Source organism: Megascapheus bottae, chromosome 33 (assembly GCF_031878675.1).
Source record: "Megascapheus bottae isolate mThoBot1 chromosome 33, mThoBot2.hap1, whole genome shotgun sequence".
NCBI lineage: Eukaryota > Metazoa > Chordata > Mammalia > Rodentia > Geomyidae > Megascapheus > Megascapheus bottae.
In genome coordinates, this window is record NC_143541.1 from 5,538,752 (window position 1) to 5,554,546 (window position 15,795).

At 38.7% G+C, this 15,795-nt stretch overlaps 1 protein-coding gene across 17 annotated transcripts in view; it reads left to right on the forward strand.

Moving 5' to 3' along the window:
* The window catches only part of Setd5 (SET domain containing 5), a 76,618-nt gene that overhangs the window by 16,489 nt on the left and 44,334 nt on the right, over window positions 1–15,795 (forward strand). For 9 of the 17 annotated variants that reach the window (XM_090323788.1, XM_090323787.1, XM_090323795.1 and 6 more), the window contains exons 2-3: window positions 9,728–9,787; window positions 13,044–13,230. In XM_090323788.1, coding sequence (XP_090179914.1) covers window positions 13,160–13,230 — 71 coding nt within the window. In that variant the 5' untranslated portion in view covers window positions 9,728–9,787; window positions 13,044–13,159. Of the gene's footprint in view, window positions 1–9,727; window positions 9,788–13,043; window positions 13,231–14,036; window positions 14,262–15,795 lie in introns of those variants that run through there. The other 8 variants (XM_090323784.1, XM_090323791.1, XM_090323786.1 and 5 more) reach the window with 2 other exon arrangements.

The window sequence follows — 15,795 nt, forward strand, 5'->3', positions numbered from 1 at the left end:
TTTGTGTGATGTGTTTGTGTACACTTGTGGGTGCATGCCTGTGCGTGTGTATGAGCACACATACATGTGCCAGTACTAGAGCTTAAACTCGGGTCCTGGGCACTATTCTTAGATATTTTTCCTACTCTAGACTGACACCTTATCATTTGAGCCACACCTTCACTTCCAGCTTTTTGGTAATTAATTGGACATAAAACTCACAGGCAAAAAAAATCTTAAAACTTCCTGCTGGAGCCTAGCTTCAAACCATAATTCCTCAAACTGTAATCCTGTTTAGCTAGGATTATAGACATGAACCACTAGTACTAACCTTGCAATAATTCTTAAGATCTTTGAATGATTGGGGTGTTCTTATATAACTACAGCTGTATGATTATCAAGCCTAAACATTACTCAGCAAATCTAGCAGTTAATGAATTGCATAAACTCTTTATCCATGTGGCAAAAGAATGATGACCTTTGATTCTATATATACCACTAGCCATCTATCAGTAAAATCCGTGGGTCCTTTTATATATTAAAGACCAAGCCAGGCACAGTGGCTCATACCTGTAATCCTAGCTGCTTAGGAGGCTGAGATCTAAGGATCACAGTTCAAAGCCAGCCCAGGCACCAAAGTCTGTAAAACTTTTACCTCCAAATAACCACCAGAAAACCGAAAGTGGCACTGTGGCTCAAACAGTAAAATAGTAGCCTTGAGCTGAAGAGCTCAGAGACCGCGCACAGGCCCAGAGTTTAAGCCCCATGACAGACAGTTTTTGCTTTGTTTTTTTTTTTTTTTTTTTTTTTAAATTGTGAGTTGGAAATGTGGCTTAATGGTAGAGTGCTTTCCTAGCATGCATGAAACTTTGGGTTCCAGTTCTCAGTACCACATGAACAGTGAAAGCCAACAGTGGCACTGTGGCCCAGTGGTGGAGTGCCAGCTTTGAGTAAAAGAAGCTCAGAGACAGTACTCAGGCCCTTAAGTTCAAATACCAGAACTGGCAAAAATAAATAAATAAATAAATTGTTGATATTATAAAGGTGATATACAGAGGGTTACAGTCACAGAAGTCAAGTAATGAATATATTTCTTTCTGGACAGTGTCACCCCTTACTTTAATGCAGCTTTAAATAAAGAGGCAAATAGTATTTATGAGTGCATTGCTAAGATTCTGGCCAACGTTGGTGTGCACATACCTGAAACCAGCACTGGAAAAACTGAGGCAGGATCACAAGTTCAAGCCAGCCTGGGCTACAGAGTACAACCCTATGTCAAACAAAACAAAGCTTAAATAAATAAAAGTCTGTGAAACATTTCAGATGAAAGGAATAGCACTGTATCCAGGCTTTCAGCCAGGAGCTAGTGTCAGCACAACAAAAAAGGAGCACACACACCCACATCTCTTTTGGGTAGAGTACATTGTACCATAGGGGTATTTAGGTATAATGGAGTATACCAGATGAATTTGTAACTAGATACAAGGTAAGTCAAGGTTTTGATTCTTTAATAAATCAGCATAGATTGACCTTCTTACTGTTTCTAGGTTTATTATTTTCACAGAGGTGATTAAAAATGAAGTGTTATATTTTATACTCCTGAGTCAAAACTTCTAGGACAGTTTTGATATCTTTTAGAAAAAGAAGGGCTCAGCTCTTCTCATTTACTTACATTTTCAGTCAGAATTCTACCAGTGCCAGCTAGATTACCGATGGCTAGTATAATTTTTTTCTCCCCACTCCTGGGCTTGGGCTCAGGGCCTGAGCACTGTCCTTGGGCTTTGTCAAAGCTAGAGCTCTATCACTTGAGCCACAGTACCACTTCTGGCTTTTTTTCTATGTATGTGGTACCAAGGAATTGAACCCAGGTCTTCATGCATGCTAGGCAAGCACTTTACCACTAGGTCAAACTCGTGGTCGCCTAGGATAATAAGTTAGATTTTGTTGTTATTTATTTTCATTTTGTTACTAGAAGAAATATCAAGAGATATCATAAGAAAATATGAATTGGTTATGAATAATGTTTCATGTAGGTCTTATTATGAAGACCTCCAATCAAACTCTGGGGAAAAGCAATTAAGTCATCTATTGTAAATTTAGAGGACAGTAGAAATTCCAAATAATGATAGTATTCAAAGTGAATCACATGTTAAGAATTTGTAAATTGTTTTCATTAGAAGATTATTGTTATTTTTGCCAGTCCTGGGGCTTGAACTCGGGGCCTGAGCATTGTCCTGCTTTCTCAAGTGCTCTGCCACTTGAGCCACAGCACCACTTCTGGCCTTTGTCTATGTAAGCGCTACCAAGGAATTAAATCCAGGTCTTTGTGCATGCTGTGCAAGCACTTTACCACTAGGCCAAACCCTAGCCCCAAGGATTACCTTTTAAATACAAAAAAAAAAAAGTATTTTATAAGGAAAGTTGGACTAGAGATCATTTTATACCATATAGGAAATTAGTCTTGTGATATGTCACTCGTGAACTAACATGCTTTGGAGTTTGGGGTGCATACGGACAATTCTAGCACTTGGGAGGCTTGGGCTTGGACAACCTTGTTAGACCCAGTCTCAAAAAAATGTTTCTGTTTTCAAACAAAAATTCTGAAATGTTTGTGGAAATGGAAAATGGTTTAAACTTTCTGGAGGTTGTATCAGTAGAGGGCCAGGAATGTGGCTGCCTAGAGTGCATAAAGCCCTGGGATTGGTTCCTGAGTACCACCTAAACAAAAAAGTCTGGACGTGGCATTGTGACTCAAGTAGTATAGAATGCCTAGCCTTAAGCAAAAGAATGCTAAGGACATTGCCCACCCTGATACATCCTCCCCGCCCCCCCAAAAAAAAGAAACTCAGTAGAGCTGTATGGCTCACAATGGTAGAGCCTATTAGATCTGTAAAAGCAGAATACTAAAACACCCTAGAAAGGGAATGCAAAGATAAGCAAAACATTACTGCTAAATTGTTTTTATTTTGTTTTGTTTTTATTGGTCGTGGAGTTTGAACTCATCCCTGAGCTCTTCAACACAGCCACAGCGCCACTTCTGATTTTCTACTGGTTAACTGGAGAGAAGAGTCTCTCAGACTTTAGTGTTTCCCTCCCCGCCCCCCACACACACCCATCCTAGCTGTGAACTGCAATCCTCATATCTCAGCCTCCTGAGGAGCTAGGATTAGAGGCATGAGCCACCATACCCAGCTAACTGCTAAGTTTTTTTAAAGAAAACTACAGGTTATGCAACCAGTTGGATATCACTTTAATCTTTTGGGGGCTCATTTAAAAAGAATTTCACTTCTATTATTTGTAATGTTTGCATTTTTTTTTTTTTTTTTTTGCCAGTCCTGGGCTTGAGCTCAGGGCCTGAGCACTGTCCTTGGATTTTCTCAAGGCTAGAGCTGTACCACTTGAGCCTCAGCACCACTTCCGGCTTTTTCTCTATGTATGTGGTACCGAGGAATCGAACCCGGGTCTTCATGCATGCTAGACAAGCACTTTAACCACTAGGCCAAACTCCCGGCCCCGTTTGCATATTTTATAACAAGATATTTAGAAATGTGTGGATAATAGCAATTAACAATGAGGGAGCTGATTGTTTATATCAGAATGACTAAGTGTTTTAAGTATCATTCCTTCTGAATGTGAATTCTGAGTAAAATTTCTTCCAGGAATCACAGAACATGCATGGTTAGGGTTTTTTTGTTTGTTTTGTTTTCAAATTTTGAGACATCTTTATTCTTAAAATTGTTTCATGGAAGCCGGGGCCAGTGTCTCACACTTGTAATCTTAGCTACTCTGAAGGCTGAGATCTGAGGATCATGGTTCAAAGCCAGCTCAGGCACAAAAGTCCAGTTCATGAGACTCTTATCTCCATTTAACCACCAGAAAATGGAAAGTGATGCTGTGGCTCAAGTGGTAGAGTGCTGCCCTGAGCTAAAGAGCTCAGAGACAGGGGCTGGGAGTTTGGCCTAGTGGTAGAGTGCCTGCCTAGCATGCACAAAGACCCGAGTTCAATTCCTCAGTACCACATACATAGAAAAAAGCCAGAAATGGTGTGGTGGCTCAGGGTAGAACACTAGCCTTGAGGAAAGCCCAAAGACAGTGCTCAGGCCCTGAGCTCAAGCCCAGGACTGGCCAAAAAAAAAAAAAGAGCTCAGAGACGGCTCCCAGGCCCAGAGTTCAAGCTCCATGATAATCCAAAATTTAAAAGAAAAGAAAAAGTTTTTAAACAGCTTAAGCGATTTATCAAGGAACTTGTTTCTACAGGTTGAGTGTGATAGCTCATGCCTGTCCTAATCCCATTTATTGAAAAGACACAAATCAGGGGCATAGTAATATGGTCCTGGCCAGCTTGGGCAAAAGCATAAGACTGTCTCAGGGTAACTGAAGCAAAAAAGCTCTGGAAATGTGGTTACAGTGGTAGAGTTCCACAAAGACTTCTGTACTGCCAAACAAGTAAATAAGTAAAATTATTAATTTTAATCAGCAATTATGGAATAGGTTAAGACCTTATTTTTGTTTCTGGTTTTGTAGGATAGATGTTTCTTTATCTTACACAATTAATTTTAAGTGTCATATTTCAGGCTTTTTTCCTTCATAAAAATGCAGTACTTGGCACATAGGCAAAGCTGAAGAGTTGGGAAATTGGGCTGGGAATGTGGCTTAGTGGTAGAGTGCTTGCCTAGCATGCACATTCAGTTCCTCAATACCACACACACAGAAAAAGCCAAAAGTGGCACTGTGGCTCAAGTGGTAGAGCACTAGCCTTAAGCAAAGGAAGCTCAAAGACAGTGTAAGAGTTCAAAAATTGCCTCCCTGTATCTAGTACTTATGATAAAAGAAGGATTTCCCTTGCTCAACCCCCTTAGTGCTTGAGCTCTAGGACTAGTCACTGTTCCCAGCTCTTCAGCTCAGAAAGCTAGTGCTCTACCACTTTGAGCTGCCATGCCACTTCCGGTTTTCTGGTTAATTGGCGATGAATTTCATGGACTTTCGTGCTCAGGCTGGCTTTGAACTGATCCTCACATCTCCTTCTCCTGAATAGGATTACAGGTGCAAGCCACCAGTGCATCCCTAAAATAAGGATCTTAAATAGCACTTAGCATAGTTTTTATATTCGTGGTGGTTCACATTTGTTATTGAATGAATTATAAATGAAGGAAATGGACAAATATGCATAATAAATACACCCAAACACTCAAAAACTTTATCATAACACTGGTTAATAACGTGTGTGTATGCACGTGTGTGTGTTTGTGTGTGCACATGCATGTAAGCACTTGAACTGAAGGTCTGTGCAGTGTTTCTGAGCTTTTGTGCTCGAGGCTATCATCTACCACTCAAACCATAGCTCTTCTTCAGGCAGTTGGAGATTAGAGTCTCACAGGCTTCCTTGCCTCTGCTGTCCTTGAACTATAATCCTTAGATCTCAACCTCCTGAGTACAAGCATAAGTTACCAGGGCCCAGTTGCATTTATTTTGTCAGTCATAGGGCTTGAACTCTGGGCCTGGGTGCTGTCCCTAAGCTCTTCTGCTCAAGGCTACCACCCTATCCCTGGAGCCATAGCCCTAGTTCCCCTTTTCTAGTGATTAATTGGAGATGAGAGTCTGAGGTTCTTTAATACCTGGGCTGGCTTAGAACCACCATCCTCAAATCTCAGCCTCCTGAGTAACTTGGATTACAGTCATGAGCCACCGCCCCAGCTTGTATTTAACTTTTCATGATTAATGTTTTCCATCTCCTTTAGTTCTGGTGAAGTAAAATCTGATGTATGCTGCACCCATAGTCCTGCAATACAAGTTAACCTTTTTGTAGTTGTGTTTCTTCATTTATGAATATACTGAACCTTCCCCCCCCAATGGTGGGGCTTGAACCCTGGACCTGAGCGCTGTCCCTAGGCTCTTCAGCTCAAGACTACTGCCTTACCCCTTAAGCCATAGCGCTATTTCCTGAACCCTAAATTTTTATCGCATTCTTCTTCCAAGATTAAAAGCTGTATGTTTGAGTGCAGCCGCAGTGTTTTTCATTGCATTATTTGAATTTTTTACATAAAATTTAAATATGTAATGAAACTACATTAGTTCTCCATTGTTTGCATTTTGAACTGTTCTATGACTATGATTTTTAAAAGTATGCTGAGAATAAAAATTGGCATTAAAGAGAAAATGACAGGTCACACCAGTCATAGTGGCTTATGCCTGTAATCCTAGCTACTCAGGAGGCTGACATCTGAGGATCTTGGTTCAAAGCCAGACTGTGCACTAAAGTTCCTGAAACTTTATCTCCAATTAACCACTAGTAAACTGGAAATAGCAGTGCTGAGACTCCAGGGGTAGGGAGGTAGCCCAAGCCCAGAGTTCAATCAGGTCAGGCATGATGGCTCATTCATCTCAGTAATTCTAGCTACATTGGAGGCAAGGATAAAAGGACCTCCCTTCAAGGCCAGACCATATCTCAAAGAAGATAGTATATAGCCTGGCATGCCTTTAATAGTATATAGTGGCTCATGCCTGTAATCTTTGCTATTCTGGAGGCTGAGGTCTGAGGATTGTGGTTCAAAGCCAGCTAGGGTGGGAAATCATGACACCTCCAATTAACCACCAGAAAACAAGAAGTTGTACTGTGTCTCAAAGTGTTCAAGGCCCACAACCCACAAAAAAAAAAGATAATATACACATATATATAATCCCCGGTATTCAGGAGACATAGGAGGGTATCAGTCAGAGGTTAATATGAAAAGCAAACTAAAGGGAAAAGGGCTGGGGGCATGGCTCCAGTAATAAGCGTGCTTGCCTGGTGAACTTTATACAACATAGAAAAACTATTTTATACAAGAAACCTTAACACCACAAAAACCTTATGGGTGCAGGAAATAAGGGTTGTAGAGAAGATTACTAAAATTGTGGTGATATTTTTAAGTTAAATTCTAAGCTATGGCTGATGAGGTGCAAATAATCAATGATACATTGTTGCTGTCAGAAAAAATGAGCATTGTAAATAACTTTGTGGGGTGAGACTGCTCAATCTTCCTAAGCAAGAATATGCGATAGATTTTTCTTTTCTATTTCATACCATAAAGTTTCAGAAATATAAACAATACCTTTCGCCCTGAATTAATGTGTTTGTCTTTACTTTGGTATCTCATAATTGAGTGCTAAATTTGAGGCAGTTTCTTCAAAGAAACGACCACCTCCCAAAAGCTTTACTGACAGTGAGGAAAGTGAGTATTAATTTAAAATACAAAGACTTTAACTTTGTGGAACAGACCCATAATTACAGCACTTGGAAAGCTGAAGCAGCAGAGATCTCCAATTTAAGGCCAGCATGGGCTACATAGCAAGACCTTGTCTTGGGTGGAGGAAATAGAAATATGAATATGTGTATTCACTTAGATTTCATCAAAGCCAAAAATTGACGTGTGGTAGTTTATAGAGAGCTGATCAGAGATTGCATCTTGGCTGAGTTGCTGTCTGCTTAGGCTGTTAACAATTGTTTCTCTGGCAGCAGATCTTGTTCATCAGGATTGCATCATTTCTGGGAGAAGTGCCAAGGTCCACAGCCTCAGTACAAAGACTGTGTGAAGCATATGAGGCCTGTTCTCTTTCTGAAGCGGCACTCCTCTTCCTGCCAGTCCTCTTACTGTAGCAGACTTGTTTCTGAATTTCTTTCATTGGATTGGCCATTTACTAGACTGTTATCTCTCCACCTGCTTCCGGCTCACCTGACTGAGGAGATTTCTTCTGAAATCTCATTGGAATTGTTCTTAAAACACTGTCTTCTTAGAGTGACTAGACAAATTATAGTCTCAGGCTTTCAGAAGCTCATATAGAGAAGATACTGTCAAAATGACAGAGATTCTTGGGCTGGGAATATAACTTAGTAGTAGTAGAGTGTTTGCCTCGCATGCATGAAGCTCTGGGTTTGATTTTTTTTTTTTTTTCAATGCCACATAAACAGAAAAGGCCTTTGCTAGCCTTGAGCAAAAGAAGCTCAGGGACAGAGCCAAGGCCCTGAGTTCAAACCCCAGGACTGTCCAAAAAATAAATAAATAAATAAATAAATAAATAAATAAGAAGACGAGGTTCTTGACCATTCCTAAGTCTATTTAAAAAGACAAGATAATTATAAACTTTCTAGCATATACCATTTGATACATTTTCTCCTAGAAATTTTTAAAAAGGTACTTTTGGAACATAGGCTGATTCTTTTTTATGAATCTAGCAATTATAACTATTCTGTAAATAATTACAAAGAAAATGAAATTCTGGTGCATTCACTTTCCCATAGACACACACGCACGCACACACTCATACGTCTTTCAGCCCTTTTTCTTTGATTATTTACTGTTCCTAAAGGTTTCTGCTGCTTCTTCCTTTACTGTTACCTTTATACCTTTAAAACAAATTAACTTTGAGTATAATTTTTCTGAAGACAACTAGCTTATTTTGTACTTTTTTTTTCCATAAAGCATCAAAATGGAGTTAATGTCCAGTTATGTTTGCTAACTTGAGTTCCAGATTTTTTTTTTTGCCAGTCTTGGGACTTGAACTCAGGGCCTGTGCACTGTCCTTGGCCTTCTCAAGGCTAGAGCTCTACCACTTGAGCCACAGCACCATTTCCAGCTTTTTTTCTTGGTATGTGGCACTGAGGAATTGAACCCCGGTCTTCATGCAATGCTAGGCAAGCACTCTACCACTGGGCCACACTCCCAATCCTCCCAGATCTTTTCATGTTTATTACACAATGATATTTGAGGCATTAATATGTCATGCTAGCTGACCTTTGGAGGAAACGCTAAACATTTGAGGCATACTGATCATTTTCTCCCAAGAAAAGCTCTTGTTTATTGTTTAAGAAAAAAACAAAATTAATTAAAGCTCTCTTTTTTTGCCAGTCCTGGGCTTGAACTCAGGGCCTGAGCACTGTCCTTGGACTTTCTCAAGGCTAGAGTTCTACCACTTGAGCCTCAGCACCACTTCCAGCTTTTTTCTATATGTGGTACCGAGGAATCGAACCCGGGTCTTCATGCATGCTAGGCAAGCACTTTAACCACTAGGCCAAACTCCCAGCCCCTAAAGCTCTCTTTTTAATCATAAATGTTGGCTAAGACCTTGTGTGTTTGAAAACAAAATTTGATGTTTGCTTTAAAAAAAAATAAAAAAGCTCAGGGACAGCACCAGGCCAAACCCCACAAAGGAGGCTCAGATGTGAGGATCATAGTTCAGAGCCACTCCTAGGCAGGAAAGTCCTTGAGACTCTTATCTCTTAATCACTAAAAAGCCAGAAGTAATGCTGTGCTGAAGTAGTAGAGATCCAGGCCAGCTGTGAACTCCAGGATGTTCCTGAGTTCGAGCCCCAGTACTGGCACCAAAAAGTCTGAAACTGGGAGTGGTTCAGTGAAGAATACCTTCCTAAAAGAAAAAGAAGGGGGGGGGGAAGCCTCCCCATACAACACACATAAAAGAAGAAACAGGAAACACAAAAGGACCCATTGAGAAATGGGAAGTCATTTTTATTTGAAGAAAAGAGGGGCATTAGCCAACATAAATATTTACCCCTTCTTAAAAATAATTTTCCTCCTCACCCTTTACTTTATAGAAAATAGAACATATAAACTGTGTTAAGGGTTAAAAATGTAGTAATAAATGCTGACTAGTCAACAAAACACTATATAATTCAGAAATAAGATGAAAATATCTGTAATTCCATTATATTTTGTTTTTTAATGTACTAATTTTATTTCTCAACTTTTTCTAGGTCTTCAGAGCTACTGACAAATAACTTTGGGGCACTTCATATTCAGAGGTCTATGTAAAGGTGACTGACCCAAATCCTTTTAATCTATTTTATTGCTTTACATTTTAATGAATGCTGAAATCATTTTGCTGTAATTGCTATAACAATTCACTCAGTAGTTCTTTTGTTTTAGCATGGTACTGACACCAGTGGCTCATGCCTTGTAATCCTTGATCTGAGGATCATGGTTCAAAGCCAGCCGGGTCACAAAAAGTCTGTGAAGGGGCCAGGAGTTTGGCCTAGTTAGGTAGAGTGCTTGCCTAGCATGCACAAAGGCCTGGGTTCGATTCCTCGGTACCACATATATAGAAAAAAGCTGGAAGTGGTGCTGTGGCTCAAGTGGTAGAGCTCTGGCTTTGATAAAAGTTCCACGATTGGCAAAAAAAAAAAAAAAAATCTCCAATTAGTCGCAGGAAGTGGTCCTTTGGCTCAAGTAAGAAAGCCTAGCCTTGAGCTAAAGAGCTGAGGGACAATGCCCAGGCCCAGAGTTCAAGCCCCATACCAAAAAAAACCCAAAAGTAAGTAAAACAGAAAAATAGCCCTCTTCTCCATGGAGTTTATATTCTGGTAGTTTGTGATAGACAAGTTAACGAATGTATCTTTTCACCTAGAAACACATTCTAGAATACATCTCCAATTCAAGTGATAACTGCTATAAATACTGACTTCAATAAACTATAGTAGGTTTGATTGTCTTGTTTTATAAATATTGGATATTAAATACAGATTTGTTAACCCTTCAGTTAGTGTTGGGATAGCTATATTTTACACAGTTGTTTAGGAAAGCAGCTATTACATATGAGAAATTAGAATTTGTTATCAGAATTAAGAAACCTCTGGGTTCTGGTAGCTAAAGCCTATAATCCTAGCTACTCAAGGGGCTAAGATCTAAGGGTCATACACAAAGCTAGTCCCAGCAGAGAAGTCCATGGGATTATTATCTAATTAACAACAGAAAGCCAGAAGTGGAGCTGTGGCTTAAGGGGTAGAGCCCTAGCCCTGTACAGGAGCTCAGAGACATTGCTTAGGCCCAGAGTTCAAGTCTCAGGACCGGCAAACAAAAAGACAAAAGATACCTTGTCAGTATGAAAGCATTATTAAGAATAATGTGACCAAGTTGACCAATCAAAAGAGTGGCAAAGTTATCTAAACTAAACCAATGGACATGGAAGAACTTCTTATAAAGGAGATATTCTTCAATTTTTTATGTGTTTCACTTAAGCAATAGAATGGAAGCTTTAGATTGCTGTGTTGGCAAATTTGAGGTTTGCAGAATGCTACTACTTCCACTCTTGCCTTCTTACATGAATTTTTCTTAATATTTCCTTAAGATTATTTATGAACTTGTGCAAACAGCGAAGTTTGTGTATTTCTTCATTCCTGAGACTAGATTTTGAGTTTGAAGTTTAAGAAATACAGAAAAAGTTACTGTCAGGGGAAAAGATAGCTATCAAATTATGTTTGAATCTATATTTAATAATGGAAATTAGAACAGTTGACTACTTTGCATTTCAGTCCTCATTCTAGGTATGTCATGTCCAGATAGGTAGGAACAGGTGTGGAGACCTCTAGATCTGTTGATATAGTTCGTTCAAAGCATGGGCAGCACAAAAAACTAAATAGTATATTCATCAAATTAGTGACTCATATTAACTTTCAAAGTCTTTTAGTTTGCCATTCATAGTTTTTTTCATTGACATGAGTCTTCATATATCAAAGGAATGCTTGAACACCCCTTTTTCTCCCAATTGTTGAAAATTTTCATTAATCCCTCAATTGGTATTATATACTTCATTGAGTACTGAAAATTGTTTGACTTTTTTACTCTTATAAATCAGTGAATATCATAGGTTAGGCTTGGTGGCTCATGTCTATAATCCTAATTACATAGTAAGTATAAGAGGATAGTAGTTCAGGACAGTCTTGGAAAAGTAACTAAAATAAAAAAGAGAGTGTGACTCTTAGCAATAGAACACCTGCCCAGCAAGCACAGTCCCTGACTTCAAACTCAGATTCCCCCTTAAAAGCATGCCATGTCAGGTGTTGTAATCCTAGTTACTGTGGAGGCTGAGAACTGAAAGTCGTGGTTCAAAGCCAGCCTGGAGGGGCACTAAAGTCTGTGAGACTCAGCTCAAATTAACTACCAGGAAACTGGAAGTGGTTCTGGCTTAAGTGGTAGAGTGGTAGCCTTGAGCTGAAAAGCTCGGGGACAATGCCCAGTCTCAGATCAAGCCTCAAGACCAACCAAAAAAAAGTGACAATCATCATATTTTAATACTATTTTTGCAAAAAAAAAAAAAAAAAGTTTGTAAGCCTGAATTTTTGACATTCACATTTACTTCTTCCCTCTTACATAAAATACTTCTTATTTCATCCTGTTAAAAAAAAAACTAATATGCATAATGGAACGCTGTGGCTCTGTGGCTCTCGCCTGTAATGCTAGCTACTCAGGAGGCTGAGACCTGAGGATCGCAGTTCAAAGCCAGCCCAGGCACTAAAGAATGTGAAACTCTCTCTCCAATTAATCACTAGAAATCAGGAAGTGGAGCTGTAGCTCCAGGGATAGGACAGTAGCCTTGAGCTGAAGAGCTCAGGGACAGCACCCATGCCCAGAGTTCAAGCCCCATGACCCACCAAAAGAAAGTAAAAGTAACTAGTAAGTACCAATTGTAAACAGTCAAATACGAGTAGCAAATTGGTTTCAACCAGATTTAATTTGGGAGAAATGTTTGTGAGTGCTGTTAGGACTTGATTTATCTCTGGCCTTGGCAGAAAATTTGAAGAATTGCTGAAGAGTTTTAAACTAGGGTATTTCTTCTAATCTTGAATCTTTAATTTCATTGGCTAGGAGGCCTAGTGGTAGAGTGCTTGCCTAGCATGCACAAAGACCCAGGTTCAATTCCTCGGTACTACATACACAGAAAAGGCCAGAAGTAGTGTTGTGATTCAAGTGGTAGAGTGCTAGCCTTGAGGAATGTACCACGGTCATTGTTCAGGCCCTGAGTCTAAGCCTCAGGAGTGGCAAAAAAAAAAAAAAAAAAATTGGTTGGATAGGCCTAGACTAATACAGTTTTTAGTAAGCTGGTAAATCATTACGTTCCCTTTGACTGAAAGTAAGTATAATTTATAGCTATTGTACTTTGCGGAAGATTAATAATAGTACATATTGAACCTAGGATTTATTGTTAGAAGAATTCAAAAATTTAGAAAACTACTCATAGATTTAGAATGAATTCCATACATTATCTTGTTGCTAGCTGTTTTCCTTCTCTGGCAGGATTCCTCATGTCCATATCATGTTGGCTGAGGCTCTGCAACTCACACCCACTCTCAGAGTGGTCAGTCTCCATTAATTGGACCCCGTGATTTCCATTCTCTGCTGTGTTGGACGACATGAGCATTGCAGTCCCTCTGGGAGTAACTACACCAGATACATCCTACTCAGATATGGCTGCTGGATCAGAGTAAGTGATAATTCTGGGTACATTACCAGTCTTGTGTGTAAACAGTTTTCTTGTGAATAGTAATAAGATTATATATAGTATTTTCTTGACCAAACCCCACCCCACTATAAGACATTAGACTTTGCCCATTTTCTCCCAAAAAATCTGGAGAGGAAAGAGAATTATAAGTGGGGGTAAAAAGCTTTTAGAAAAGCATTTCTGGGTAAATTAGTCATAGAATCAAAGTTGCAAAGTAGTAATTACATTTTTCTTTTGTTTTCATGAATGGAAAAATTGAAATTGAGTAGGTGTTACTACCTGCTTCTATAGAGTTAATGATTATTCTGATAGAGGGAGATAAAGAAATTTTCTTTCCAACTGATTTTCTTCGAAGGCCTCTTCCTAAGTACTTCTCATTGTTCTAAAAATAAAGGGGCTAAAACTGTATATGGGCAGATTGCTTAGATCTTCTGACTTTGGGTATAAATATAAAGAGCAGTGCCAAACTGTTTTTGATAATATTCATTGCCTAGAAAGAGGACCTTCAAAATCAGTGGTACCAAACTTTTTTTTCAGCTAAGAACAGCGTTAGGAATTCAGTTTGTCAAAAAAAAAAACAATCCCTAAGGTAAACTCTTCAATTCTTGAAGAATGTAAATACCAAATGACAATGAAGGTAGGCCTTCATTATACAACTTTATATATTAATCAGTTTTTAAAATATAGACTTTTGTATCCCTTTTTTAAGTTGTCCAAGATTCCCCCTGCTCACAGATTCCCCCTCTTGTCCTTTTACCTCCCTTGTACCCAATCTTCCTTGCTTACAGAAAGGAAGTGGAAGCCCCCTACCTTTCAAGACGAAGTGGCACTACACCAGGATGTGAAAGTCCAGCGAAAGAGACCCAAGGGGCCTAGGGGGCAGCACACCCCCAGAAGCCAAGTCTATTCCAGGCAGTACCAGGGATTAGGGTCTGGGCTGGAAAAATCCTGGTGTTTTGAATATGTTCAGGTCCAGTTCAGACTCTTGATCCCACAGCCACTTCTTGAGTGAGGTGGGTGTTGCTCTAATTCCCCTGTTTCTCTTGCCATTTTCATAGTCCCTGGGGGTCTTCCCCCTTCAGCAAAGCAAAGCAACTGTACCAGAATTCTGGGTTGAACGGCATCTTTTATTAATAGGGCTTCTTTCTTAAAAATGAGACTATTAAAGAGCATGTGTATTTCTTCATGAGGCCACCTATTTATTATTACTTGTTTATTGGGTTCCTTGAACAAGACTTGAAAAATAAAGCTACCCTAGGAAATAATTTATAATCTTCTGGGGTAGTCTGAAACTGAGAACAGTTTTCATGCTTATCCCCATATTAAAATGAAGAGGGAGGGTGGGGCGATGTGACAGAAAGATTGACTTTATATTTCATTTAAGGCTATTTTCATTTTCTTTTATTATTTGTTTGCATGACAAAAGAATTCATTTAAACCCCTAACCTCAACTTCCACGTATTTCCCCAAATAGATTACTTAAAAGTTTTTCTGCATTAATATATATCCCAGTTGTATAGTGTTCATAGGTATTTATAAAGTTAGCTATTTACCTGCTATGATCTGACAACAAGAAGACATTTTTCCATTTGTAAAACATTTCAATAGAGATTAAACCAATAAATTAAAAATTAATAAGCAAAAAATCAAAAGCTGTTACTGTTAAAGTTAGTATCTTTCCCAACTAGAATAGTGATAACTAACCATAAATGTTGCTGGGGAATTTAGGAATGGCTACAGAAATGAAAAATACTTCCAGTATGGAAATTTGATTGCACTGCCACATCCTGGGAGTTCCTGAACATTTTTTTCCATTTTTTCCATACATTTATGATGCTGTAGTCATAATTAATTTCAGTTATTCTTTTAGTAGTTGTATAAAAGAAGAGAGTGTCAATCATTAGCTTATGTTTAAATTTTTCAATGCTTATTCCCCTATTCTTAGCACATTTAAAATTAAACTGCTCTTAAGAGCAACGTATTTGACTAAGTAGAGACCCAGATCATACCTCCTGGCATTTTAAATCTGATATCAATAGCATACACTCTGCATTTTTTGATACTTCTAAGAAAACATAATAAAAAGAAAGATGTTTCTGAACTTACAACTCTGCCATAGAGTATTAGCCATTTTTAAGAGGTGGCATTATAGCAGATTATTCACTATACTTTAAACACAATTGATGGAGTTTATCCGTTGTAAACCTGGTTTTTGCTGTATGTGCCCAACTCTTACACAATTCATAGAAAAGGATACAATTATATGTATAAACTGTCTAATAAAGACATGTGATCGTAGTACTCCTTTTGTTGTTTTGTTTTTATAGTTTAGGGGATCCAACAAATGCAGATCCTCACACCTGCTTGTCTAAGTATTCTAATTACATCCCTAGTTTGTCATATTCTAAATTTTTAATCCATTTTTTAACATACAGATAAGAATTGATGCATATGTCAAGAAGCATTCTGGGGACTCCTGTAGTTAGCTATTAAATCTCTATAGTCAAAAAAAAAAATCTCCATAGTCAGTAAACAATGAAGAAATTG